The 25,616-nt window shown below is 57.7% G+C and overlaps 2 protein-coding genes and 1 long non-coding RNA gene across 5 annotated transcripts; 1 reads left to right on the top strand and 2 right to left on the bottom strand.

Moving 5' to 3' along the window:
- Positions 1-1,760: 1,760 nt before the first annotated feature.
- On the bottom strand, positions 1,761-3,237 carry LOC136335067 (uncharacterized). Its single transcript, XR_010731259.1, has 2 exons — positions 2,822-3,237; positions 1,761-2,645 (listed from the first exon to the last, which is right to left on the bottom strand). It is a non-coding gene; the product is annotated as an uncharacterized lncRNA (long non-coding RNA).
- Positions 3,238-3,337: 100 nt separating this feature from the next.
- CLBA1 (clathrin binding box of aftiphilin containing 1) lies at positions 3,338-12,075 on the top strand. Of its 3 annotated transcripts, none has more exons than XM_066277011.1 (5): positions 3,338-4,469; positions 5,616-5,761; positions 7,828-7,954; positions 9,360-9,473; positions 10,632-12,075. In XM_066277011.1, the coding sequence occupies exons 1-5, from the start codon at positions 3,996-3,998 to the stop codon at positions 10,632-10,634; spliced, it is 864 nt and encodes a 287-aa protein (XP_066133108.1). In that variant the 5' UTR covers positions 3,338-3,995; the 3' UTR covers positions 10,635-12,075. The 3 variants fall into 3 exon arrangements, with proteins under 3 accessions (XP_066133108.1, XP_066133107.1, XP_066133106.1); XM_066277010.1 differs by having other exon boundaries at positions 10,543-12,074; XM_066277009.1 differs by having other exon boundaries at positions 10,483-12,074.
- A 2,059-nt stretch (positions 12,076-14,134) lies between these two features.
- CDCA4 (cell division cycle associated 4) lies at positions 14,135-24,888 on the bottom strand. The gene is made up of 2 exons (XM_066276897.1): positions 24,808-24,888; positions 14,135-16,004 (listed from the first exon to the last, which is right to left on the bottom strand). Exons 1-2 carry the CDS (start codon positions 24,835-24,837, stop codon positions 15,288-15,290), a joined length of 747 nt encoding a protein of 248 aa, XP_066132994.1. The 5' UTR covers positions 24,838-24,888; the 3' UTR covers positions 14,135-15,287.
- Between the last annotated feature and the right edge of the window lie 728 nt (positions 24,889-25,616).

Genomic DNA, 25,616 nt, shown 5'->3' with positions numbered 1-25,616 from the left:
CCAGGCTTGCCCGTATGCAGCCTCCCAAGGTTGGGTGCTTGAGTGCCAGTACTGGGGCGCAGCGCACTGTTGGGGCCAGGGCGAGGAGCTGGGACTGCCGGCCACATCTCTGCAGGCCCTGGGCTTTTAGGCGAGCCCTTGCCCTGCCCCCCACGCACCCGATGGGCTCTCTGCTTCTCTGGCAGCAGGGACGTCCAGAGCATCAATGATTGATGTTTCCTTGTGAAGCCACGGCAGCATAAGCAAAAATAGCTCCTGCTATTGTCCCTGCCCTAGCCCAGCCCAGCCCAGCCGGAGGGGCACAAGGGGGCGGCTGGGGCACCTGGACCTCCTCAGCTCTCCGTCCTTCCTCTCACCCAGTTGTTCCACATGGAGAGGGTGGGGGAAGGCTCCAGGACTGCTGGCCACTGGCCTCGAATGGCAACACGCTTCCCTATGCTGTGTGCCCACTCTCTGCCTGGGGACAGGTGCCCTCCTTGACTCATCCCAAGGACTGGGGTCTGAGGAGCAGGACACCTAGTGCTTCCTAGGGCGAGGGACACCTCCCCATCTCTCATCAGGGGTGCAGGGAGGCTCCAGGATGCTGTAGGGCTCCTCCAGGTGGAGTGGAGGTCGGCCCCTTCCTCCTGAGGCTGAGATGCAGAAGGCTTGATTCCACAGCTGCCCCCAACACCATTCAGAGGGCTGGGGTCCAGGGACGGATCAAGGTATCCCTCTGAGAGGGGCCTGGGAGGACCACATGGGCTCCTTCTGACCACATTGCACCCACCCCCTTTACAGCTCCCCCCGGGTAGTTGTGCCTTGTGTCCCTGTACCCCCACTTTAATAGAGACCTGCCTCTCTGGCCAGTGTCACCCAGTGGGTGAACCTTTTACCCTTGAACTGCTGCCTGCCCTGCCCACCCCCATGAAGGCCTGGCCTTTCACCTGGTACTCCATGTCATGTCCAGGCTGTCTGTCCGGTGGGTGACCTGTGGAGCCAGGGGCCACCTATCATCTACCTGGGCTGCCCCCACCCCTTCCTGCAGCCAACCGGGAACTGAGCACCCCACGTCGGGGTCACCTCTGCTGCCTCCCCTGAGTCTTGGCTCCCTCACAGAACGCCTCCAAAGCACGGTTGCCAGGTGTATGAGTGTCCTGCTGTGACAGGGAGTGGCTAAACCCGACACACATTCTCTTACAGTTCCAGGTGCGGGGAGGGGGGGGGCTGTCCTCTTTCTGGGAGTTTCAGACATCAATCTCTGCCTTTTCGACTTCTCGCGGCTCCTGCATTCCTCAGCCCCACATCACTCCAGCCTCTGCTTCCATCCCCCCATCCTCTCTCAGACTTGAACCCTCCTGCCTTCCTCCTTGTTTCTTTTTTCTTTTATTATTTTTATTTTTTATTTATTTATTTTATTTTTTTGCATTTTTCCGAAGCAGGAAATGGGGAGGCAGTCAGACAGACTCCCGCATGCGTCCAACCGGGATCCACCCAGCACGCCCACCAGCGGGCAATGCTCTGCCCATCTGGGGCACCGCTCTGTTGCAACCAGAGCCATTCTAGCGCCTGAAGCAGAGGCCATGGAGCCATCCTCAGCGCCCGGGCCATCTTTGCTCCAATGGAGCCTTGGCTGCGGGAGGGGAAGAGAGAGACAGAGAGGAAAGAGAGGGGGAGGGGTGGAGAAGCAGATGGGCGCTTCTCCTGTGTGCCCTGGACAGGAATCGAACCCAGAGGGCTCCTGCATGCCAGGCTGACGCTCTATCACTGAGCCAACCGGCCAGGGCTTATTATTTTTATTTTAAATTGAATTTACGGGGGTGACCTTGGCTAATAAAACTATGTAGGTTTCAGATGTACAGTTCTATACTGCATCATTTCTATGTTGTATTGTGTGTTCAGTACCCCAAGCCAAGTCTTTCCATCACCGTTTATCCCCGCATACCTTCTTTCATCTCTCCCCACTCCTTTCCCCCTGCCTCCCCGTTGTGAGGACCCTCATGATTACAGAGCACAACAGCATAACGCAGGACCATCTCCCCATCTCAAGAGCCTTAACTGAATCACATCTGTGAAGTCTCTTTCACCTTGTAAGGTCCCATATTCATAGGTTCTGAGGATCGAAGTGTGGAGTTGTGTGGGACACCAGGTAATGCCATGTGCCTGGGTCATTCCATCCTGCACCCTGAGGGTCACAGTGTGCTGCCCTCACTCTCCACTGAGGCCCAGACCGGGCCTGTGGGACCTCAGAATTGCTGGTGCCAGCTCCAGCCACACTTCTCAGGCCTTTGGGCCTGGGCCTCCGCTTCCCGACCTGCACATGAGGACAGCACTCCTCCTGCCCATTCCAGCTTCCTTGCATGAAGACCGCAAGGACAGTGGACGAGGGGTCCCAGCAGTGAGTAGAAAGCAAGACCACCTGGTGCTAATGCTATGTCCCCCTGGTGACATCAAGGCAGGAGAGACACAGTGTCTGGTTCCCATCCTGCAGGGTCACACCCTGGTGTCTGCCCAGGGCTGGGCAGTCCGACTGCATTGCTCAGACGTTGGGAAGCTGGCTGCGATGCCCCTCAGGAAGCAGAGGAGGGAGCAGGAGGCTGCGGCCCAGGGTTTAGAGAATGATCTCATCTGGTACTTCTTTTAGATTGATGTTTTCAGTAGCTTGGCTGAAAAGGACCATGGAGAAAGGGAGGTTGGTTCATGCAAACAGGACAGGGTTCAGGAAGGGCCCAAGGAGGTCACAGGTGGGGAATGTGAGCACAAAGGTAGACTTGGGGCTGGGTGTGGATCTCAGGGCCTAATAATGGCTGCGTCCTGGGAGGCTGGGGCCAAGCTCACTCACCAAGGTGGATTTCGGGAGACTGGGGTAGGGGCTGCGGGGGAAAAGTCTGGATTGCCCGGGAGGAGAGCTGGCAAGAGGGTGAGGCTGGCCTGCTGGTGTCCCTTGCCCTGGGATGGCGGCAGCAGGAGGAGCTGGTGACCTGGTGGAATCAGGGCAATACAGGGGACTCGAGGGGCAGGGGGCGGCGCCCCTTCGTCCGCCCGCCCGCAAGCAGCGGACGCTCATCCGCCCTCACGCGAGGAAGGACTAAGTCGGGGAGTCGGTAAGACAGACGGCCGCCGTCCTCCCGGAGCCTGCGAAGACGCCATCACACAGCTACACTGACAGCCCGCGTGCAGCCCCGTGGGGATGCGGCAGCTCCTTAGAGAAGACAGGAGATTCTCTGCCCTCAGCGTCTGGGGGGACCGAGATGCGGAGCTCCGTGGTTGTGAGGGGGCGGGGCCTGGAGCTGCCACGCCCCCTCGCGGCGCCGATCGCTGACGTTATTGCGGCGGCGCCGGAAGCGAGGCTGCTGGCGCGTCGTTGCTGGGCAACTGGCCCGAGCCGGGTGAGAAGACTGCGAACTGCTGGCTGTGCTCACGGACCCAGCGGCGACGCGGCCAAGGTGTCGGCCGAGGCTGGACACCTGGACCCGAACGCGCCCGAGCCGGCCTCTCGGGTGTCACACACCGTGCCCCCGCGGGGACCTTAGTGGGCGACCCCGATCTCCGGCTGCCTTCCGGCCTGCTCTGCTCAGCCAGGGGACCACCCCGAGCCCTGACGCCACTCTGGGGGACTGCGCGCCGAGCTCCCGGACTCTCCCTGCCCCATTCCCGCTGTGGCCGGACTGGGCCTCGCTGACCCCTGCTCACTGGGCCCGGGCCATCCCCAGAGCACCTAGTTGTCTCTAAGACACGCCCCTGTGCCCGACGGTCGCCAGCCGCGTGAAGGAGGAAGCTGGGCAGCGACTCAGTCACATTCCTTGGGCGACCAAGCTGTGTATGTGGTTTGTGTCCGTTCCACAACGACACTGGACCCCCGCCAGGCCATCCGCCCCCCTGAGGAAGCCACTAGCAGCTACTGGGTAGTGGGCAAACAGCGGCCCCCAGGCCCTGCCCAGCTCTGGGCCGTCCTAGCACAGCTGTGCGTATGTCTCCTGAGCGTCTTTCCATTTGTGCGGGCTGGCGACACCAACATGCAAGGCCCATGGGAGCTGGAGCAAGAGCCTGGCCGGGTGCCCCCTCCAAGTGGGTCTCCGAGTGACCTTACAGAGGAAGCAAGCAAGGTCTCCCTCCACCAGGCTTCTGAAGACGGCGGTGCAAGCGAGGCACCTGGGAGACAGAGTGGTGCCCGTGTGCAGTGGGTGACAACCCGTTCCCACCTTCCTTCGTCAGATAGGGAAGCCTGGATCTCCGGGCTCAGTGAGGGTTTTCCCACCTGCACCGCTGGTGGTCTGGGCCCAGGGGAGCACAGCGGTACCTGGGGGGAGTTTGAAGGCTTTCAGGAATCTTCAGCCAAGTCTGAACAGTTCTGTCAGCCCTTTGAACTCCCAGAGAGGCCCACAGCACCTCAGCTGCCAAGAACTGCTTCTGCCCAGGAGTGTGGCTCCCACCAACCTCACCAGGGTGGACCTTGGGTAACAGGAATCCCTGGCATCTCACCTGCTGAGGTATTTCTCAAGTGCTCAGGCAGTGTTTTATACACTGGAAGGCTGCAGACCTCAGGCTATGGTGGGCTGGCCAGGGAAGGGGTCTGCTTCTCTCTGGCCTCTGTCCCTGGCCACGTGGCTGGCTGGCCGTCCTCCGTGCCCTCTCTGCCTGGCTCTGGCCACATGAGTCTCCACCTTCCCGTCCCACTCTCATCTACCAGGCTGTGCTTTCCCAGCCCCCATTCGGGGCACGTTGGGAATCGTGTCAACTTATTTAGAAAGCCTCAGCAAGAGTCCCACTTCAGTCCATGTGCAGCCACGTGGTACTGGAGCTCTCTCCCCAAGGGCCCAGGCCTCATCTCCACCCCTCGCTCTGCCATTCCGACCTGACCACTCATGTTTAACCCGTTTTGTGACTGCCTCTGACCCTTCTTGTCTTCCTCCTTCTTCCACTGCCCCTCATTCTCTGTCATCTCTTCCCAAATATTTTACCCCAAACACGTAAGAACCAAAGAAGCAAAAAGAAGGGAGGAGAGAAAAAGTTTGGCTGGTTCTAAGGATGGCCTGTGTTTCCTAAACCAGTCAGTGTTTCCCTGGACCTCTGACGAGATACGCTCTCCACACGGCCAGCTCTGCTCCCAGGCTGGTGTTGAAAACAGGACTTGTCTTCCAGCTTGACTGGTGTGTTGAGCAATTTGAGCATAACAGACTTTGCAAGGAATAGCAGGTGAAGTTACACATCCGCTGCGCCAGGCGCACGTCTCTTCTCCCAGCCTCCTCGGTTCCCACACCTGCCCCCACCTCACACTAAGTCAGCCCACCTGCAGACTTCAGGTCTTTTGCTGAGAAGTGCTCATTCTCTGTATGGATGGATTTCACAATCAGTTAACCATGGGAAACAGTGCTTACTTACATTTTTATTGCAGCCTTTTTTTTTTTCTCACTTGTCACTAATCCTAATCCTGCTTTTCCCCATACACTCTATGGTTTTCATCGGTGATGTTGCATAGCACAGTGATTTTTAGGGATGAAGAAAAACAGGTCATGTGACAGTCGCAGTGACCATACAATCATTTACAACTTCCTTTTGTACCAGAATGATGAATTTAGGATATGATGACATGCCGTGTGTACTTCTCCTAAGGGTAGTATGTTTTTCTTTTTCAGCCCCTTCTCAGCTATGAGAGTATTTTTAGGTCTGCTTTTCAAGAAGCACCAGCCCCGCAGGCAACTGAAGGTGTCTTTGCCTTAGACCACTTCCTACAGATGAGCCCCGAAGAAAAGCCAGGCCTTGGATCTGCACACGAATGGTGGTAATGAGCTGAAGTTGGAGCTATTTTTACAACAGCTCCCCACTTATACTCTTGGTTGACAAAATGGACACATCGGCCATTTTTATTTTTTATTTTAAAGAGGACCAAGTGGCACGGTTGATGCCCTGGCCATGAAGCCTCTCAGAGCCACATTCAGCCTCCCCCTGCGGGAAGCTCACCAGGAGCAAAGTGGGCTGGGTGGTGCCAGCTCAGGTCTCAGTGGGAGTGCGGGGAGTGTGGGAGGGGCTCGCGGGCCTGGGTGCTGGGCAGAGGGGCCGCCTAGGGGACTTGGCCAAGTGATCCTGGGACAGAGAAAATCCCTCAATGCCCTGGAGGAATATTCTCAGCCCACAGGATCAACCTGCCTGTGTGCTCCTGGTGCTGCCTGCAAAGCTGAGGTTCCGGGGCCAGGTACCTAGGGGAAATCACAAACCCGCCTGTGTGCTCCTGGTGCTACCTGCAAGGCTGAGGTTCCGGGGCCAGGTACCTAGGGGAAATCACAAACCCGGCTGTGTGCTCCTGGTGCTGCCTGCAAGGCTGAGGTTCCGGGGCCAGGTACCTAGGGGAAATCACAAACCCGCCTGTGTGCTCCTGGTGCAAGGCTGAGGTTCTGGGGCCAGGTACCTAGGGGAAATCACAAACCCGCCTGTGTGCTCCTGGTGCTGCCTGCAAGGCTGAGGTTCCGGGGCCAGGTCCCTAGGGGAAATCACAAACCCGCCTGTGTGCAGATGGCCATTTCCTAAGACAGCCATTCCCTGGGCACTGACAGTGGGGTAGGTGACCGTGGTCAAGGAGCTGCAGATCAAGGCCCCAGAGGGAGGAGGTGTAGCTCAGTGTCAGTGGTGTAGTAGCGAGGGGGGGCGAGGGGGTCTATCATGCCTGGGGTGCCACTCGCAGAGGGGCGCCAAATGGTCTCCAAGACAAACAAGAAAAGCATAGAAGCGTAGTTTCTACTATGGAGGGGGGGGGAGCCAATAAAGTGTCGTGCCCTGGGCGCCAGTTATGTTTGCCACGCCACTGGTCAGTGTGAGCCGATGGCCCTGGTCCCTCTGCGCTCTGCTGAGCAGGCTGAGAACCCCCCCCCCCCAGAGGGAGATAAAGGAGAGGGAGGGAGACAGAGAGCCAGGGAGGGAGAGAAATGAGAAGCATCAACTCGTAGCTGCATCACTTTAGTTGTTCATTGATTGCTTCTCAGACGTGCCTTGACTGGGGGGCTCCAGCTGAGTCAGTGACCCTTGCCCAGGCCAGCTCTACCCACTGCAGCACTGCCAGTCCGGCCAGGCCGAGACTTTGTGAGAGCACTCTGGGTCCAAGCCAGCTCCCAACCCAGGGGACCCCAGCGGAGGCCTGGAGCCTAGGAGCCTGTGGCCGGCATGGCCCCGATGGATGAGGTGCTTCCCCAGGGTGTGGCCCAGGCTCGCAGGTGGCCAGAGGGGTCTTTTTGGCTGGCAGTACGACCCTGGGACACCAGAGGCATGGGCGGTCCTGGGTGTTGGGACTGGGCAGGCCGGACAGTGTGGTAAGACAGGTTGGTGTTCCTTTGGGGCACTAACACCAGCGTGACTGGAAAGTGATTGAACACTTAGCGCTCTGTCCCCTCTTGTAGTAGTGCGTCTCCCTGCCCCTTCCAGGGGCGGCCTGGTGAAGAGGGACGGCACACAGACATTCCAGTATCTGTCCAGTCCACCAGACATTTGTCCCGCTCTAGTTCTTGCCCTCTCAGCGGCCCCAGTGTGGGTCTAAGCACCTGGGACCATCAGGGAACAAGACCGGGGAAATAGCTGGCTATGTGACCCTTTTGCCCCTTGGAGGGGACACTCAATTGTGAAAATAAGCCACTTGGTGCCAGGGACGTGCTCTGTGGAGAGAACGGAGAGGGGAGGAGGAGGACGTGCCCAGGGTCTGCAGGAGAGTGGGTGTGGTTGGAGTAAGGGGACAAATCAGTGAGACAGCCGGGCCCCACTGGAAGGGAAACCCATTTGCAGAATTCTGCAAGGCCAGCACCCAGCTCTGCTTCTACTCTGAAGGTGTTAGAGGTCGCCTGTTAATTCACGCACTCTTTCTAGTTCTGAATCCAGAAAACTCTGGAACGCTCTTCAGAATGCAGACGGCATGTCCACTTCCCGATGCCTCTGGAGCAGGTCCCGCTGCCGGGAAGCCTTCTTCCGAGTTCTCAGAGTCAATGCTGCTCAGGTGAAGTGGTCTGAGTGACGGGCCCCTGGGGGTGCGGGTGGACACACAGCAGCGGCGCCAGCCACCCTGTGGCCACGGCCACCTCCGAGAGCCATCCGCTGAGACGCAGCGGCCGGCCTGCAGAGGGCACGCCTGCCCCAGGTGCTGAAGCCGCTGCTCCCTCGGAAGGGTGGATGAGGAGGCCAGGTGGACACGGAGGGGACAGGGTGGGGCGGTGGCAGTGGGCACCTGTCCCCTGTGGCCCTGGGTGCTAGTGAAGGAAGGAGGTGGCCGGCGGAAGCAGCGCCTGCGGGGGAGGGCGGGAGGGTGGGGTGTGGGGGGACCCAGGCTGACGGCAGTCTGGCACACGCAGGCTGTGCTGAGGGCTGGCTCTCAGCAAGCGAGTGGGCAGAGGCCTGTTTCCACATGAGTGTTACAGAAATCCCCACACATGGAGGACACAAATGGGGCAATCAGCTGGTGAAGATGGGGCACAGGAATGGTTGCCATGGTGGCAAGGGGACACACTGAGCTGCTAGGAGCTGAGAGGCCCCAGCGAGAGCCACATGGCTGTGTCTTTCCTCTTAGAAAACAGGACAGCAAGAGGGAAGGAGGGAGAAGAGGCCTGACTGGGGGCTGAGCGGGGCAGCTCTGGCCTGGCGGGGGGGGGGGGGCTGAGCGGGGCAGCTCTGGCCTGGCCGGGGGGGGGGGGGGGGGGGGCTGAGCGGGGCAGCTCTGGCCTGGTGGGGGCGGGGGGGCTGAGCGGGGCAGCTCTGGCCTGGCCGGGGGGGGGGGGGGCTGAGCGGGGCAGCTCTGGCCTGGCGGGGGGGGGGGCTGAGCGGGGCAGCTCTGGCCTGGCCGGCGGGGGGGACTGAGCGGGGCAGCTCTGGCCTGGCGGGGGGGGTGCTGAGCGGGGCAACTCTGGCCTGGCGGGGGCGGGGGGGCTGAGGGCAGCTCTGGCCTGGCGGGGGGGGGGACTGAGCGGGGCAGCTCTGGCCTGGCCGGGGGGGGGGGGGGCTGAGCGGGGCAGCTCTGGCCTGGCCGGGGGAGGGGAGGGGGGGCGCTGAGGGCAGCTCTGGCCTGGCCGGGGGTGGGGCTGAGCGGCGCAGCTCTGGCCTGGCAGGGGGGGGGGTGGACTGAGCAGGGCAGCTCTGGCCTGGCTGGAGGGGGGACTGAGCGGGGCAGCTCTGGCCTGGCGGGGGTGGGGCTGAGCGGGCAGCTCTGGCGTGGCAGTGGTAAGGTGGTGCAGGGACCCTGAGTCCTGCAGGGAGTGAGCAGCACTAGCAGGGCACAGCCCAAGCATCTCTGAGTCCAGAGCAGGCTGCTCTTTCCCTGCAGGTGCGGCAGGGCCAGGGTGGAGGGAACTGGAGCCAAGACGACCCTGTCCTCCGTCCTGCGTCTGACTCACGGTGCTTTGTGTCCTCAGAACCTTTCCGGGAGCCAGGGTCATGCTTTGGAAGGTTCCGAGCTCAAAGAGCTGGAAGACACGGGGGTGCACGGCCTCCGCCTGCACGGCTGCAGAGCCCTGATCCAGACCAAGGTGAGCCGCCGTCTCCGCGTCTGAGCGCTTCCTTTCCCCTTTGCTAGGATGTACGCTGCCACCTCTGAGGGCAGACAGGAGCGTCACTGCCCCTGAGGTACAAGCGGGTCACCCGGGGTCACCCGCACAGGCCCACAGGGCGGGGCTCCCGGGCCGGCAGGACCCAGGGCTGCCACCACTTCTCTCCACGGGCTGACGTTCCTGCCGCAGCTGCTGTCACCTGTCACGGGGGCTCGCGGCAGGAAGGAGGGGCAGGAGAGGCTTCTTGCAGAATTCCTCTTGTTGGGGTCTCCGCCTGCCCTGGAGCGGGCAGTGAGGAGGAGCACCACGACTGGCCACCAGCTGCGGCCAGAGGGGCCCCTGCCCCTGCCAGGAGCACGTGCTGCCTGGGGCCCCAGAGCACAGTGGGGTTCACTCTGAGAGGGTGGGGGTGACAGGTGGTGAGGGTGCACCGCAGGGCTGTGCCGTGACAGTGGACGTGGAGAGGCTGTAGGAAGGGGCAGTGGCAGTGGGGACAGGCACAGAGGGCTCAGTGAGAACAAGTTGGGTGTGAGGAGGTGCTGCCCAGCAGGCAGGTGGCAGGGGCCACAGGGCATGCAGGAGAGCCCCCTGCAGGGTACCCTGAATGCCAGTCCATCTGCTCTAGGAAAGCACCTCAGGACAGGAGGTAGAAACTTCTAGAAGTACAGGGCAGAGGCCATCTTAAAGCACGATACACCTGTCCACAGTGGCTGTCCAGTGGACCCTGAGGAGCAAGAGCAGGAGGGTAGTGGTGTCCTCCATGGAGGCCAGAGACAGCACTGGGGTTGTGCGACCCCTGGGGACACAGGTCACCAGCTGCATGCTGTGTCCTGGGCACCTCTGGTCACGCTGTGGGGTGAATTTTCTGGCAATGCAGGAGAAATGCCAGCAGCCCCGGCCCTGAGGGCATGTGGCAGGGGAGGGGGACAGGCCACAGCACTTCTGTCACCTGTGCCTGACTGACCCTGACTGTCCTGTCTCACATCAGCTCTCAGGGACACCGGGCGGCAGGCAGGGGCACCTGATCACATGCAGCCTGTCTCTGCAGACCTCCTCCCCCAGGAACGGGCGGTGCGTCCCCGCGCCACAGAGAAAGGCTTTCCATCCACGTGACCTGAAAATGACATTGTTTCCTAGTGACGTCGCCTGAGTCAGAGTGATGGTCATCTCCATGAGGAAGGTCACATTCTGTTCCTGTTTTGTTGGTAGTGGAGCCCAGAGCTATTTTGTGGGGGTTTCTCAAACCTCAGGTCAGGCATGGATCCTCCACGGAGACCTGTCTCGGGCCCACTGCATCCGTTTAGATGGAGGGGCCTTTGGCAGAGCCAGCCTTCACCAGAGGGGCACCCGGGACTCAGGAGCTGCCCCAAATAGGTGCTTCTGGCCCTGGGGGTGTCCTATGAGGAGCCCAGGCCGGACTGCCTGTGGGGGCTGCCTGGTGCACCCCGGGGACCCACCCAGGGCCTCTCATACCCAGATGACACGCTGTCCCTGGTTCTCAGCTGGGGAACCGCCTTCCCAGAGCCAGCAGTCAGCACAGACTTCTGTAAATTTACTGAATAAAACTGCCCGGGGAAGCCCAGGTTCTTGTGAGTTCATCTGCTGTGTGGGGACTGGTGCCAGAGACTCCACCAGCAGCCCCTTCCCATCCCCCGGGAGGCCTGGGGTCTGAGGCCGGCAGGGCGCTCAGCACGCGTGCTGTGACCCTGGCCATCACGGTCCCACCAAGGCCAGACTTGCGGCCAGGAGACCACGTGCAGGGGCCGGCCTCAGATGTCAGCACCTTGTACCCAGGTATCAGACCCAAATGGTGGCCCAGCAGGGGCCACAGGGACCGGCAGCTGTCACCTGTCACTCACCCCAGGCCACCCTGCCAGGCTGCAAGTGTTTTGGGGTCCTAGGTTAAGGGATGACTCAGATGTTTCCTTGCCACACGTTTGGGAAAGGTACATGAATTTCCATTTTCAGCCAGAAAGAGGTGGGAATTGGGGGGCTGCTTCTCTACCACTCTGCTCCACACCACCCCGGGGCCTCCAGGGCCCGCTGTGTCCTGCCTCCCCCAGCCCTGCCACCCAAGCACCACACTGGGATGCTGGCACTTGATCTGTCCCTGCAGCTCCTCCCTACCTCCTCGTAGTAAATCACCTCCCCCTAACTCAGCCCAGCAGCAGCTCCAGCTCCGAACTCCACCACATCCCCCAGCAACACCCCTCCAAGGTCTCTTCAGCAAATGCTCCTGCCACCCCCGAGGCCCCTAGGCCGGGAGCCACCACATGCCCCTCACTCCCGCCCAAGCAGAGCTGAGTCTGGCTGTGTCCCGATGTCCAGCCAGTCTGATAAGGGGGAGCTTCTGACCTGGGAGGGACCTGGACAGTGAGTGCCCACTGGTCACCTGATTCAGATGCATGTCATGAGAAGCCATCTTCCTCCCCCTGACCAGATCAAGTCCTGTCAGCCACAGTCAGGGTGTAGAACCATGGAGAGCCACGTGGGAAACCCCGCAGTGAAGGCGGCAATGGCCGAGGGGCACGCCGTGTGGCCGTGCGTGGACTGCCCTCCGGCCCTGCTTGGTGCAGAAGGCCGAGGCAGCCAGGAGGGGCAGCTGCAGGCGACCCCCGGTGTCCGGGCCCCAGGCAGAGGGCACAGCGCCCATGCTGGTCTGGTTGGAATCCTGAGCAGGTGGGCCCCCTTCACAGGTGGGCCTGGCACTGCCCTGTGCCCGCCTAACCTGCCCACTTGGAAGGTTCAAATCTGCATTCTGCTCGCCCCTGCTTCCAAGGGCTGACCGCAGGGGGTTTTTCCCCAAGAGTATATAAAACTACAAGCACAAAATCAAAGGTTGAGTTAGAAGAAGAGAAAAAACAAAGAATTGCATACAAGGTAACAGTAATGAGTAGCACAAACTCCACGCAAATAAAAGGACTTGAATTACTTCCTGACTCATCTCCATACTGTTTCCTATGTTTCTTGACTGAGATCGTTTCAATCACCTTCTCACACAACAGAAATGTCAGTCTCACCGACTGTCCGGAAAGAGCCTGGAGTGTTTATTACTGATGGTCAGAAGGCCAGGCGGTGTGACTGTTGTGACCAGGGAACCCTCTGAATCTCCTTTTCTCTAATCCCCCTCCCACCCTCCTGGCTCCCAGCATGGTGCCCAGCCTTTTGGGGGGGGGGGCAGGCACACCCAAGTCCTCCTGGCCTAGAACTGGCTGTAATTTAGCCATGCTGGGAAGCTGACAGAAAGGTGACCTGCAGTGCTAGGGTCCAACCACCCCTCCCCCACCGGGCACTGCAGAGCTGGGCCCGCAAACCAGGCCAGGGGACTGGAGAGGCGGTGGGTGGGCAGCAGCTGTGCCCAACACATGTCCCCTTGCAGTTCAGAACCCACAACCATGTGCTCACAGGGTCTCGGAGGGCCAGTCCTGGCTTACGGTAGTTCTAACCTGTCCTCAGCACCTGGCACCAGCCTGTTCCTCCCTAGAGACCCATTAACCAGGACCAGCACCCCAGGGGGCTGCAGAATGAGGGGGAGGCTGGGAAAGAACCAGAAGTTGGACTGGAGAGGTCGCTGCAGGGTGGGGAGGCCAGCAGCAAGGTGGGACCCTCCCTGAGAAAGCTGGCAGGGAGCTTCCCACAGCTACTCCAAAACTGGACAAATATATTTTAAAGATATAAATTCTATAAAAGACACAACACCGGGCCCTGGCCGGTTGGCTCAGTGGTAGAGCGTCGGCCTGGCGTGCAGAAGTCCCGGGTTCGATTCCCGGCCAGGGCACACAGGAGAAGCGCCCATCTGCTTCTCCACCCCTCCCCCCTCTCCTTCCTCTCTGTCTCTCTCTTCCCCTCCCGCAGCCGAGGCTCCATTGGAGCAAAGATGGCCCGGGCGCTGGGGATGGCTCCTTGGCCTCTGCCCCAGGCGCTAGAGTGGCTCTGGTTGCAACAGAGCGACGCCCCGGAGGGGCAGAGCATCGCCCCCTGGTGGGCATGCCGGGTGGATCCTGGTTGGGCACATGCGGGAGTCTGTCTATCTCTCCCCGTTTCTTCGGAAAAATACAAAAAAAAAAAAAAAAAGACACAACACTGACTTAAGTTTACTGCTTCTAAGACACACTTTAAACCAGTGGTCTTAACCAGCTTACACGTGGGGACTGGTGAAAATAGACTTCGGGGCCTGCTAATCCAAATCACCCAGAGCGTGAGCGAACTTGACTGAGGTCACTGGATCTGTAGCCTTCACACATCAGCGGTAACGCCTTTGCAGACTGGCACAATTTCTGGCAGACCAGCGGCTGAAAACCACGGCTTTAAACTATCTTCCACCAGAAGAGAGTATTTCAAAATCTGAAAGAAGCAATCATGGTTGCTAAGGGCCACACACCCACCCTGCCCGTCCCAGGTAGTCACTTCCTGCGCCCAGCCAGGCCCAACCATCCAGCCTGCAACTGGCTCCTCTGGGGGGAGATGACAGGGAGGGGGGCAACTCCAGGGGCACCCCTGCTCCTAGCCTCGCCCCTCTTCCTTGGTCCCATTGCCCACTTAACACGTCCAGGTGAAATTCCTTCCTCAACCCTAAATGAACCAGGAAAAAGGTCCATTCAAGGAGAGCCATAGACAATTAACACTCATCCCCATTTTGTTGAATAATTTTTAATAAAGTGAGGTGTTCATCATAGACAACAAAGAATGGCCATATGGCCAAAATAAAACAAACCTTCTGGCCAAGGGCCGGGAAGGAAGAGGCATGAGAGGCAGGCAGCGTGTGAGGAGAGCAGTCTCCCCTGTCCGCTGAAGAGAAGGCATGAGCGGTCTGGGATCCACGCAGGGTCCCCTGGACCGGCTCCACCCCACCCACTCCACCGTCAACTGCCCTCAAGACTGAGGGGTCAGAAATGACATGTGTCCATATTTCTTTAATTCTAAACTTAATCTTAACACTGGGTCCCCGCACCAGTTTACTAGAGCAGGCGTGAGCACGGTCTGAGCCCGCACATGCCAAGCACACGTGCTCGCACACACGCCTGTGCTGGGGCCTCTGAGGGCACCCGAGACCCAGACAAGGATCTCCCCTCCACCCCGATGACATTTACATATAAATAGTCATAAATTAAACCCTGCAAAATCTACACTTGGTGCTACAAAGATCAGAGGTCGGCTAGGCTCCCTCAGCAGCTCTGGTCCTGACTCAGGCACAAAAGGTGGCCCTCCCATCAGAGGCCCGACTGTGACAGCCCATGGACATGGTTCCACGCAGGCCCCAGTGAGAGTCGAGATACACACTGCTGACTGACTCGGGGACTGAACATCACATGAACAAAGCTTAAAAAACCAAACACACCAACTGCAAGTGTTCAGGTTATAAAAGTTTCTAATTAGCAGCAGAGGATGTTTATAGAAAAAATATACTTTTAAGAAAATAGCTGAAAAAATCTAAAGAGAAAAGTATAAAAAGTTAAAAAAATATATCTTAAGCCAAAATATTGCCCCAAACATACAAAACTTAATTTTAAAACATTCACCTATCTAAAGTTAAACAAGGCAGATGCAGCTGGCCGCTGCCCACATCCTCTGTGGAGCTGTGGGGGGGGCTCAGAGTTCCGAGTGGACAGGCCCAGGGCAGGCGCAGGGTGGCCAGCCTGCAGGAAACGGCCCAGTGCCTGGTCAGGGAGAGCGGCCGGCAGACTGGGCACAGTTCTGAGACGTTCTTGTGATTATGACAGAAACCAGGGCTGACCCTGCGGTCAGCTGCTGCTCCGGGCTGTCTGTGGCCTGACAGCTCACTACAGGGCAGGCTCAAGTCTCCACCAGGATCTCCACCACGTGGTCCAGCTCGCCCAGGTCCCGCTTGCAGCTGGAGCCAGGGGGCGGGGCGCCCACAGAGGCCAAGGCCTCCAGCCCATCGCCAGCACTGGCCTTGCTGCCCACCATGCCTGTCAGCACAGCGTCCAGGTCATAGTAAGGGCTGTCCACCTCCGCAAACAGCCCTTCCACCGAGCTGGGGGCTTTGCTCTCAAGTGTTTCGAATATTTGATCCAGAGACTTCTGAAAGCTTCCTCTGTTTTCCCGAGGGCTGTCCGCTTCCCAAACACAGCTCTGTGCACCCCTCAGCGCCTGCGCACAGGGGGCCGTGGGCAGTTCCGATACCAGGTCCGGCGCGGAGCTGCCAGCTGCGTCAGGAGCAGGACACACCCCCTGCTGCTCCCAGGCTGCACGACACAGGATGTCCGTGGAGACGAGCCGGTCCAGAGGCCCCCGCCCTGCAGTCTGGGGCGCTGGCACCCGCCACGTCCCATCCTGGGTCATCTCTTCCTGGATCTGCCGGACCGTGTTGGCTATGAGGACTGAGCGGCAGAGGTTGGGCTCGACCAGCATGTGGCACAGCTGTAGCTTGACCAGGGACATGTCCAGCAGTGACTGCCGCTGCAGGCTGTAGGAGGGCACGGCCAGGGTGCCCTCCACCTCCTCGCCGTCAGGGCACTTTCTCTTCAGCCCTCGTGCAAACATCATGTCCTGCGGAAAGTGAGGGAGAGCCCCTTAGCACGTGTCAGAGCCCCTTGCAGACACCGCCGAGGGCCCTGGGAGAGGGGCACCAAGCGTGGTGCCATTCCTCTGCGCAGCCTTTCACTCAAGCCACTCGGAAGCTGTGACTGTGTGCACGAACCACACCCCTCTAAACCAAACCCCTGTCTTCACTGGCAAAAACAAATAGGTTAAATATGGGAGGAATATGTTTAAGGAGCTGGGGCTGAAAACCTTCAACTCAACTCCAAGTTCTGGTGCTGGAGGGAGGAGGAGGGAAGCGAAATGACCCTCCAGCCCAGAGAGCAAGGGCGGGCCGCCAGGACAGGGTGCCAGGCAGAACACACCCGCCCCTCTGACAGCACGCCCGCCACGGACACCGAGTTACAGCGGGTCCTGACCCAGCCAGTGCTGCGCACAGGGGTCTGCGCCACGCCCCCGCGCCCGTCCTGTGAGGAGCTAGAGACCCAGTGCAGAGGACAATGCCGCATGTCCCCTCAGAGTCCCCTGTGGGGCCCAAGTCCCTGGACGATGTTCACCACCTTCCAGGCGACCAGGGGCTCAGCCACCTGCCTCCGCCTGTGGGTCCTGACGCTCTGCCAGGCCCTCCCTGGGCCCCTAGGCTCCCAGATAGACTGGCTGCAGGTTGTGGATGCTCAGGGTGGCATTGCTGGCGGTGAGAAGCAGAAGCACAAAGACCTGTTCCCGAGTGACTCTCAGCTGAGAGGTGTTGGGGTTACAAGGCAAGCACCTCCCCCCACCCAGGACCACCCTCTCTAGAACAAGTTACACTGCAACGTTAAGTTTCTCTTCTCAGGTTTGTTATGTAGCTAAGCGTTTTTATTTCAAATGATTCATTCCAGTTATTCTTAAGGAGGATAAGAAGCTTTTTACGATGTAAATTTTTGGACTTCCTTTTTTAAAATCACCAGTCCTGCAGCTCCCTGTGGGAGTGCTGGAACGGGGGGCACAGGACAGCCACAAGGATGGGGCTTCTGCACAGAAGGGGACCTGGCTGCAGTGCCCCCCAGCACCTCTCAAGGCTCACCGGGCCAGCCCTGCCCTTAGACAGAAAACAGCCCCCGTTCTCTGATTTCAACACTGTAGATCTCACCTCCTGTGTACTTCACACTGTAAAACACTAAGTGTCCCTGGGCATGTATCCCCGAGGAACGGAAACCAACATTCCAGCAAAAACATGTACAAGCATGTTCACAGCAGTCACAGCCACACACTGGAAGCAAGCCCGCAGCCACGAGGCTGAGGTGCTGTGCCCACCCCGCACTCAGCAGCAGGAGACCGGCCAGTGACATAATGGCACCTGCACGGACCTCACAGGAACTGCTGTGTGAGAAAGCCACCTCACCACTGTGACATTCTGAACAGGGCAAGGAAATGGAGTGGGCGTGGCCACGCACACACCCACCCACCCGATTGAGCTCTGTAGCCACCTGGGGGGATGACACTGGGGACAATTCTTTGCAACTTCCTGTGAATTCATAATTATTTCTAAGTAAAAAACTTTAAAACTAAGTGACCACAGCTGCTTCTCCCTACAAGACCAAGTTCCCCGGAAGAGCAAGCAGGTCTACCCCACCAGCACAGCCTGACACCTCCCAGCCCTCTGTCCAACACCTCACACACCAGCGCACGGACTATTCGTACATACACCAAAGTTCACCACCGAGACAAAAAATATCCCAATTACTTCTGGAAATAAGGATTCAAGTTTTCTGTCTTAGCAGCAAATTCAACTGTCACATCCCATCCCCATCACTCATTTAAAAGTCACTAGCTTAAGAGTGGCTCTGGTCGCGACAGAGCATCGCCCTCTGGTGGGCGTGCCAGGTGGATCCCGGTCGGGGGCATGCGGGAGTCTGTCTGCCTCCCCGTTTCCAGCTTCAGAAAAATACAAAAAAATAAAAAAAAATAAAAAAAATAAAAGTCACTAGCTTAAAATCGCTAAGTACTATACTGAGAATGTGAGATTATGTCAAACTGGCCCTCGCCGGTTGGCGCAGTGGTAGAGTGTTGGCCCAGCATGTGGAAGTCCCGGGTTCGATCCCCAGCCAGGGCACACAGGAGAAGCGCCCATCTGCTTCTCCACCCCTCCCCCTTCTCTGTTTCTCTTTTCTCCTCCCAGGGTGGATCCGGTCAGGATGCATGTGGGAGTCTGTTTCTCTGCCTTCCCTCCTCTCACTAAAATAAAAAAATTATGTAAAACTATAAAAAGACAGCCTGTGCTAATAAGGAAAAAGATGAAGTTTCAAGGGTTCTTCTGTGGCAAGTCACATCACCTCTTTGGCTTTTAGTATTTTCAACACTCAAGCAAGGGGTTACTCAGTCTGCTGAAGGCCCACAGTCAAGGCACATATGAGAAAGCAATCAATGAACAACTAAGGTGTCGCAACTGATGCTTCTCATCTCTCTCTGTTCCTGTCTGTCCCTATCTATCCCTCTATCTGACTCTCTCTCTGTCCCTGTAAAAAAATAAAAAAAATTTAAAAATTTAGCCTGACCTGTGGTGGCGCAGTGGGTAAAAGCATCAACCTGGAACACTGAGGTCGCTGGTTCAAAACCCTGGGCTTCCCTGGTCAAGGCACATATGGAAGTTGATGCTTTCTGCTCCTCCCTCCCTTCTCTCTCCTCTCTCTAAAATGAATAAATAAAAGCTTTAAAAAAATGATTTTAAAGAAATGAAAAAATAAATAAAAATAAAAAAGTATTTTCAACAAAACCTAAAACTATGTTGCCTGATGACTGATTGAATTTAGGGTCCAAACCGCACTCAACGGAAATAGCGTAATTGGATCCTCGTTCCCTATTAGGAGCCAGGGTCCCCAGAAGGTCAGGATGCCACAGAAGTGGGGGTGGGCAGGGTGGCCTCTATGCCTGTGGTGACGTCCCCTTACTCCCGCCCTCACTGTGACCAATGGGGCAAGCCCCCTGCCTGGGGGCCCTTGTCACCAGGCTGGCTCCCGGGCTCTCTCTAAGCACTTCCTGGTCTGTGGAGTTGAGCTCACCACAGGTTCTGCTTTCCTGCTGACCACGCTGCGCACATCAGGTACATGTCCCCGGTCACTCTGACAGTGCACGTTTACCCCAACGCACAAACACTGTCGTGACCCCACGCACGGCACGGCCCTCACACCGCTCGCCATCTCCCTAGTTTTGGTGACACGGGCTCTTGCTCAGGCTGCGTTGACAGTCCCAGCCAGAGATCCCTTGGGCCTCTTCCAGGACAAGGGGGCATCTCGGGCACACGGTGACCTTCCCCAGGTTCTTCTGCACTGGCCTGCCCTTTAGGACCATCCCAGCACTACCCGTGCCCCCTTTCCCACAAGCCCACTGTGCTCCACAGGCCTCCACCACCAGCCTGTTGCCCAGCAGAAGCCATGGGCACACGATGCCATATTTGACAATGGAACACGACTCGGCAGCCACACCACAATACAGGCAAATGAACTCAAAACACGCTGAATCAAAAAGCAAGGACAAGAGCAGGCCCCATGGGAGCCCACTTGCACGGCCCGCAGAGCAGCAAGCTGACAGGCTGCAGAGCGGCAGAGCGGACCAGAGCTGGCTGGAACAAAAACACACCTAACAGCACGGGCGCTCCTCAACCTGCACAAGCATCCGTTCCGTACCCGTCCTAATGACACCTGATGACAATCAAGACAGACAATAGTGGGTGAACCCACTATTCACCTCAGGCTAAAGCATCCAGACCCGGCCCCACGTGTCTCAGAGCTGTGACCCCAGCCAGTGGACTGCCGAGGTTGTTCAGTCTTTCTAAATCACTCCCCCACACTCCAAACCCCTCAGCAGCAAAGTGCCTGCAGACTCACTCATTATCACGGGCGGCCGGTCCAACCCCACCAGTGCAGGCGGTCACCCAGAGCCCGGGTTCAGGGAAAGGGGTCAGGCTGAGCCCAGAAGGTAGCCTGTGAGGACCACCTTCAGACACTTGTGTTTGTGACAGAGTCAGCACAGTATGGCTCTGTAGGGACCCTGAGAGGTGCTGGGGCAGAGGTGGGGACGCAGACCCCCCAGGCGGGCCTGGCCCAGCATAAAGCTCTGCAAAGTCCTCACCTGAGGGCTCTTATCCTTTCTAAGAGGGGGACGGAATCTCCCACACTCCAAGGGCATACTAACTGCCTTGACCGACTCTCCACTAAGTTATGAACAACACATTATTACCTTTACCCACCTTCATTACCTCTGCAATCGGCCAGGTCTTGCAGGATGTGTAAATGCCAAAGTCCCACTCAAAACCTGCCCATATCACTGCGCTCTACCCTTAGGTCTCCTGCAGACTAAATACTGACCAGACAGACAAAAAGAAGGAACAGACAAATTGAGTTCTAACAGGGGGTGGAGCCACCCAGAGAATCTCCAAGGCAAAGGGGGACCCAGGCCCACCACACCCATCTCACACAGTGAGGCCAATATCCCAAGAGGCTGGAAGAAATACAGACCCCCAGATTCTAATAGGAGGGCTGGGACAGGCTCGGCTCTGACCCAACCAGTCGCTATGACTGTCAGCCACAGCCAGGCGTGCCTCGGGTTGTTGTTGTTTTTTTAATATTTTATTTATTGATTTTTAGAGAGGGAAGAGAGAGAGAGAAGGGGGAGGAGCAGGAAGCATCAACTCCCATATGTGACTTGACCAGGCAAGCCCAGGGTTTTGAACCGGCGACCTCAGCATTTCCAGGTTGACACTTTATCCACTGCGCCACCACAGGTCAGGCCCATGCCTCGGGTTTTTAAGGCAACTCAACACTCTCAGTCTGTCACAGGACCAGCTCTGCTGCGAGACACTGCATCAGAGAAAAAACAGGGAGACGCAGCCAGCCCGGTCTGTCTTGAGACCAGTGGTGTCCAAGTCTGGGTATGAGGCCAGTACCCCACGCTGTGGGTCTGACATTTCTCACCAGCTGTTGCTATAAAGTGAATTTCAGGCACTTGTTACCTGGAATAAAACACACACTTTCTTTGATTGGAAACATGTTCCAGTAGCAAATTTAGGGAACTTCCCTGCCCTCTCTTCCAGCTAAAACCTGCAAAGGCCATAACCGACATTTTATTTTATCTTTTTTACAGTGAGAGAGTCAGAGAGAGGGCCAGACAAGGACAGACAGGAACAAAGAGAGATGAGAAGCATCAATCATTAGTTTTTCATTGCGCGTTGCAACACCTTAGTTGTTCATTGATTACTTTCTCATATGTGCCTTGACCGTGGGCCTTCAGCAGACCGAGTAACCCCTTGCTGGAGCCCGTGACCTTGGGTTCAAGCTGGTAGGCGTTTTGCTCAAACCAGATGAGCCCGCGCTCAAACCAGATGACCTCGGGGTCTCGAACCTGGGTCCTCAGCATCCTAGTCTGACGCTCTATCCATTGCGCCACAGCCTGGTCAGGCAATAACTGACATTTTATTATGAATTTCAACTTTAATTATAAAACATGGCTGGCCCTGGTCAGGTAACACAGTTGGTTAGAGTGTCGTCCTGATCTGCTAAGGTTGCAGGTTTAATCCCTGCTCAGGGCATGTACAGTAAGTGCATGGATAGGTCAAACTATAAATTTATGTTTCTCTCTCTCTAAAAAGGGTAAAAATAAAACATGGCAAAACCTGAACACAGGCCCTGGCCGGTTGGCTCAGCAGTAGAGCGTCGGCCTGGCATGCGGGGGACCCGGGTTCGGTTCCCGGCCAGGGCACATAGGAGAGGCACCCATTTGCTTCTCCACTCCCCCCCATCTCTGTCTCTCTCTTCCCCTCCCGCGGCCAAGGCTCCATTGGAGCAGGGATGGCCCGGGCGCTGGGGATGACTCCTTGGCCTCTGCCCCAGGCGCTGGAGTGGCTCTGGTCGCGGTGGAGCGACGCCCCAGAGGGGCAGAGCTTCGCCCCTGGTGGGTGTGCCGGGTGGATCCTGGTCGGGTGCATGCGGGAGTCTGTCTGACTGTCTCTCCCCGTTTCCAGCTTTGGAAGGGTACAGGGGGAAAAAAAAGAAAAAAAAAACCCTGAACATAAAGCAGTTGTATGAAGTTGATATTAAACTTAATATACTGCTCACAAAAAATAGGGGATATTTTATTGCTTCATATTCATTTTGAAATATCCCCTAATTTTTGTGGGCAGTATATTATTTTTGGCCATGGCTGGTGGCTCAGTGGATAGACTGTAAACCCAGTGTATGAACATCCTGGGTTTGATTCCTAGTCAGGGTACACAGGAGTAGCAACCATCTGCTTCTCTCCCCTTGTCTCTCTCTACCCCTCCCATAGCCAGTGTCTTGATTGGTTTCAGTGTGTCCCTGGATGCTGAGGATAGCTTGATTGGTCCAAGCATGTCAACCTCAGGTGCTAAAAATAGCTTGGTACTCCAGCATTGACCCTAGATGGGGTTGCTTGGTAGATCCCGGTCAGGGCGCATGCAGGAGTCTACCACAGTATCTCTCCTCCTCTCACCTAAAAAAAAAATATATATTATATATATTATTCTTGTCTTGTTTTAATTTATTTTTAGAAAAAGACACACAGGCCCTGGCCGGTTGGCTCAGCGGTAGAGTGTCGGCCTGGCGTGCGGAGGACCCGGGTTCGATTCCCGGCCAGAGCACATAGGAGAGGCGCCCATTTGCTTCTCCACCCCCCCCCTCCTTCCTCTCTGTCTCTCTCTTCCTCTCCCGCAGCCAAGGCTCCACTGAAGCAAAGATGGCCCGGGCGCTGGGGATGGCTCCTTGGTCTCTGCCCCGGGCGCTAGAGTGGCTCTGGTCGCTGCAGAGCGATGCCCCAGAGGGGCAGAGCATCGCCCCTGGTGGGCATGCCAGGTGGATCCCGGTCGGGCGCATGCGGAAGTCTGTCTGACTGTCTCTCCCCATTTCCAGCTTAAAATGAAAAAAGAAAAAGAAAAAAAGAAAAAGACACAGAGAGAGAGGGAGAAAGAGAGAAGAAAAACATCGGTTTGTTGCTCCACTTATTCATGCTGTCACTGACTGATTCTTGTATGTGCCTTGACCAGGGATCCAACCCACAACTTCAGTATGGGAGGAAAAAGTTCTAACCAAACAGCCATGTGGCCAGGACCCTTGGCTCTTTTAGAAAGAACAGTGAACTGGGTCCCACGTCCTGACCTTGCAGCACACAGGCTGCCAACTCAGCAAAGGAAACCCAGCAGGGAAACCCTCTATTTGACCACAGCTCTCCCTGCAAATTGTTACCTGGGGGCCTCCTTTCCTGGTAATCCCATTTTGGGGACAATGAGCTTTTGAAAATGTAAAGCTAAGCTGGCCTCCAAGATGTGGAAGCGAGTTCCTGGTACTTTTCCGAGTCACAGCGTGTCGCCTCCCAGGCTGACTGTGCAGTGCGGCGGGGCAGGCACCAGGAGCCCACCGCAGACAGTTCTCGTGCCAGCCGGGGTCTGGGACTGTGGTGTCGCCTCCTGCCCACTCCCCTCCCCGTCGGTCTCCACTGGACTGGGAAGCTTAAACGAGACTGTACCAGAAGCCAGGCAGAGCGCCAGCTCTGAGGACGGCATCATCCTCGCCGGCCCTCACCGACCGGTAAGAGCAAAGTCGAGCAGGGAAACCATTGCAAAATATCCTTAGCATCCCTTGACAAAGCAACTAAAACCCAGAGACAAAGTGGAAAGCCTCTCAAATCGAACACTACGGGAGGCCACCCTACCCTTTAGGGCTCCAGAGAAATGTGCCCCTGACTGGGTCGTCTTGGAAGGCATTATGCGGTCTGCAAATTGCGTTTTGCTACAAGGACCTAAGATGAAATTCACGTGTTCCATTGCTAATACCCACCACCCACTCCTCGTTTTACAAAGCCCGGAGATTAAGAAGGAAACCTAGAGTCACCGCCATGATAGATCACAATGGGTGTGGGGCAGGGCAGGTGGATGGACAACAGGAAGGATGTACGGGTGACTGACTACGTGGCTGCCTGGGTGGATGGGAGGGAGGGTAGGAGAGAGGATGGAAGAATGAATGGGTGAGTTGGTGGATGGGTGGGTGGGTGAGTACGTAGACGGATGGGTGGATGCGTGGGTGAGTACGTAGACGAATGAGTGGATGCGTGGGTGAGTACGTAGACTGGTGGGTGGATGCGTGGGTGGGTACGTAGACGGATGGGTGGATGCGTGGGTGGGTACGTAGACGGATGGGTTGCTGGGTAGGTGGGTGGCCGAGTGGATGAGAGAGAGGGGCAGCCACGGGGCGCTCTGGTCAGAGATGTAAATTGAACACAGAGGGTTAAGAGGCTGCCCAGAGTCTCCCCAGGTCTTCAAGGAGGGTCCCTGGGGTCAGGAGGAGGAGGAGCCTGCCCTGACCTTTTCCAAGTCACGCGGAAGAAGGGTGGGGGCTTCCCTACGGACACCATCAGGTCACAAGCAGCCCAGTAAACCATTTTAAGCGCTTCTCCTATCAAAAAAGAGCTCCCAATTTGGTTCCAGCCACGAAGTTGTTGTTCTTTTGGGGTTCAAATGGGGCAGGGCAGCGAAGGTTGAGGCTGTGGCCGCACCAGAGGGAATCCCAGGCGGCTGACGACTCGACGGGCCGGGCGGGGGACGGGGGGGCCACGGTTAACAGGGTCGCGCCTGCTCCTCCGAACCCCCGCCACCCCCGGACCCCCGGCGGGCCCCCCGTATTTCCTCCCCGCTGCCCCCGACCCGGGAGACCCACCGCCCCCGCGCCCCGCCGCTCCCCGGGCGGCGAGGGCCGCCCGCGAGTGCCAACGCGCCCTCCGGGGGCCGCCGAGGCGGAGGAACCGGGAGCCGAGAACGAACGCTCACCTGGCCGTCCGCCGTCCTCGCCGCCGCCATCCGCCGCCGAGCGAGGGGCGGGGCCACTCAACGCCCACAAAGGGGTCGCCCGGCGCCGGGTTCCCCTCCCGCTGATTGGCTGAGATCAGGGGCGGGGCCTCTGATTCAAACCGGGGGTGGGGCCTGCCGCTAGTGTTCCCGCGCGGCCGCGTTGGCCGTTGGGCCCACGCCTTCGCTGCCCCGCCCCCGCCGGTTCCCAGGTCTCCGCGCGCGGCCCTAGTGCGCTTGCGCAAACCACCTGGGGGCGGGGAAAAGGATGTGGGTGGAAGAGGACTGGGAGGGGGAGAGCGGAAGCGAGCTAGGGGCGGGGCGTTAGGGAAAGGGAGGAGCAGAAGGAGGGGCGAGGTGTGGCGAGAAGGAAGGGAAGGAAGGGAAGGAGACCGGAAAAGAGGGAGGAGGCGCGGGGGGCGGGGCGGGGCAGGGGAGCAGCTCCCTGGACAGCCGGGGTCACTACAGGGGCTTCCAAGTTTACATGTAACGTATGAAACCATAAAAGTGGAAAGAAGGGGAGGTTTTTGTGGGGGTTTTTTCCTTATTGTTTAAAGCCTTAAATAGAATAGAAAATCATAAATGCGGCCCTGGCCGGGTTGTTCAGTAGATAGAGCGTCATCCAGGTCAGGGCAGGTACCAGGAGCAACCAGTGAGTACACAATGAAATGGAACAACTAAGTGGAACAATGACTTGATGCCTCTCTCTCTCTCTCCCTGTTTCTCAAATCAATAGAAAATTTTTAAAAAGAAAGAAAAAAATCCTGAAGGCGTTAATCCAAGTAACATTT

Source organism: Saccopteryx bilineata, chromosome 4 (assembly GCF_036850765.1).
Source record: "Saccopteryx bilineata isolate mSacBil1 chromosome 4, mSacBil1_pri_phased_curated, whole genome shotgun sequence".
NCBI classification, from domain to species: Eukaryota; Metazoa; Chordata; class Mammalia; order Chiroptera; family Emballonuridae; genus Saccopteryx; species Saccopteryx bilineata.
Note: the sequence above shows the minus strand (reverse complement) of the source record. Positions and strands in the feature narration are given on the sequence as shown.

What these genes read in the sequence shown, in the direction of transcription:
- CLBA1 (XM_066277009.1), top strand. Translation starts at nt 3,996, where the DNA reads ATGCAAGGCCCATGGGAGCTGGAGCAAGAGCCTGGCCGGGTGCCCCCT. An exon ending in GGATCTGCACACGAATGGTG is followed by an intron (nt 5,762 to 7,827) that starts GTAATGAGCTGA and finishes CACTCTTTCTAG; the next exon opens with TTCTGAATCCAGAAAACTCT. An exon ending in GAGCCCTGATCCAGACCAAG is followed by an intron (nt 9,474 to 10,482) that starts GTGAGCCGCCGT and finishes GTCTCACATCAG; the next exon opens with CTCTCAGGGACACCGGGCGG.
- CDCA4 (XM_066276897.1), bottom strand. Translation starts at nt 24,837, where the DNA reads ATGGCGGCGGCGAGGACGGCGGACGGCCAG. An exon ending in CGAGGACGGCGGACGGCCAG is followed by an intron (nt 16,005 to 24,807) that starts GTGAGCGTTCGT and finishes CACTTTCCGCAG; the next exon opens with GACATGATGTTTGCACGAGG.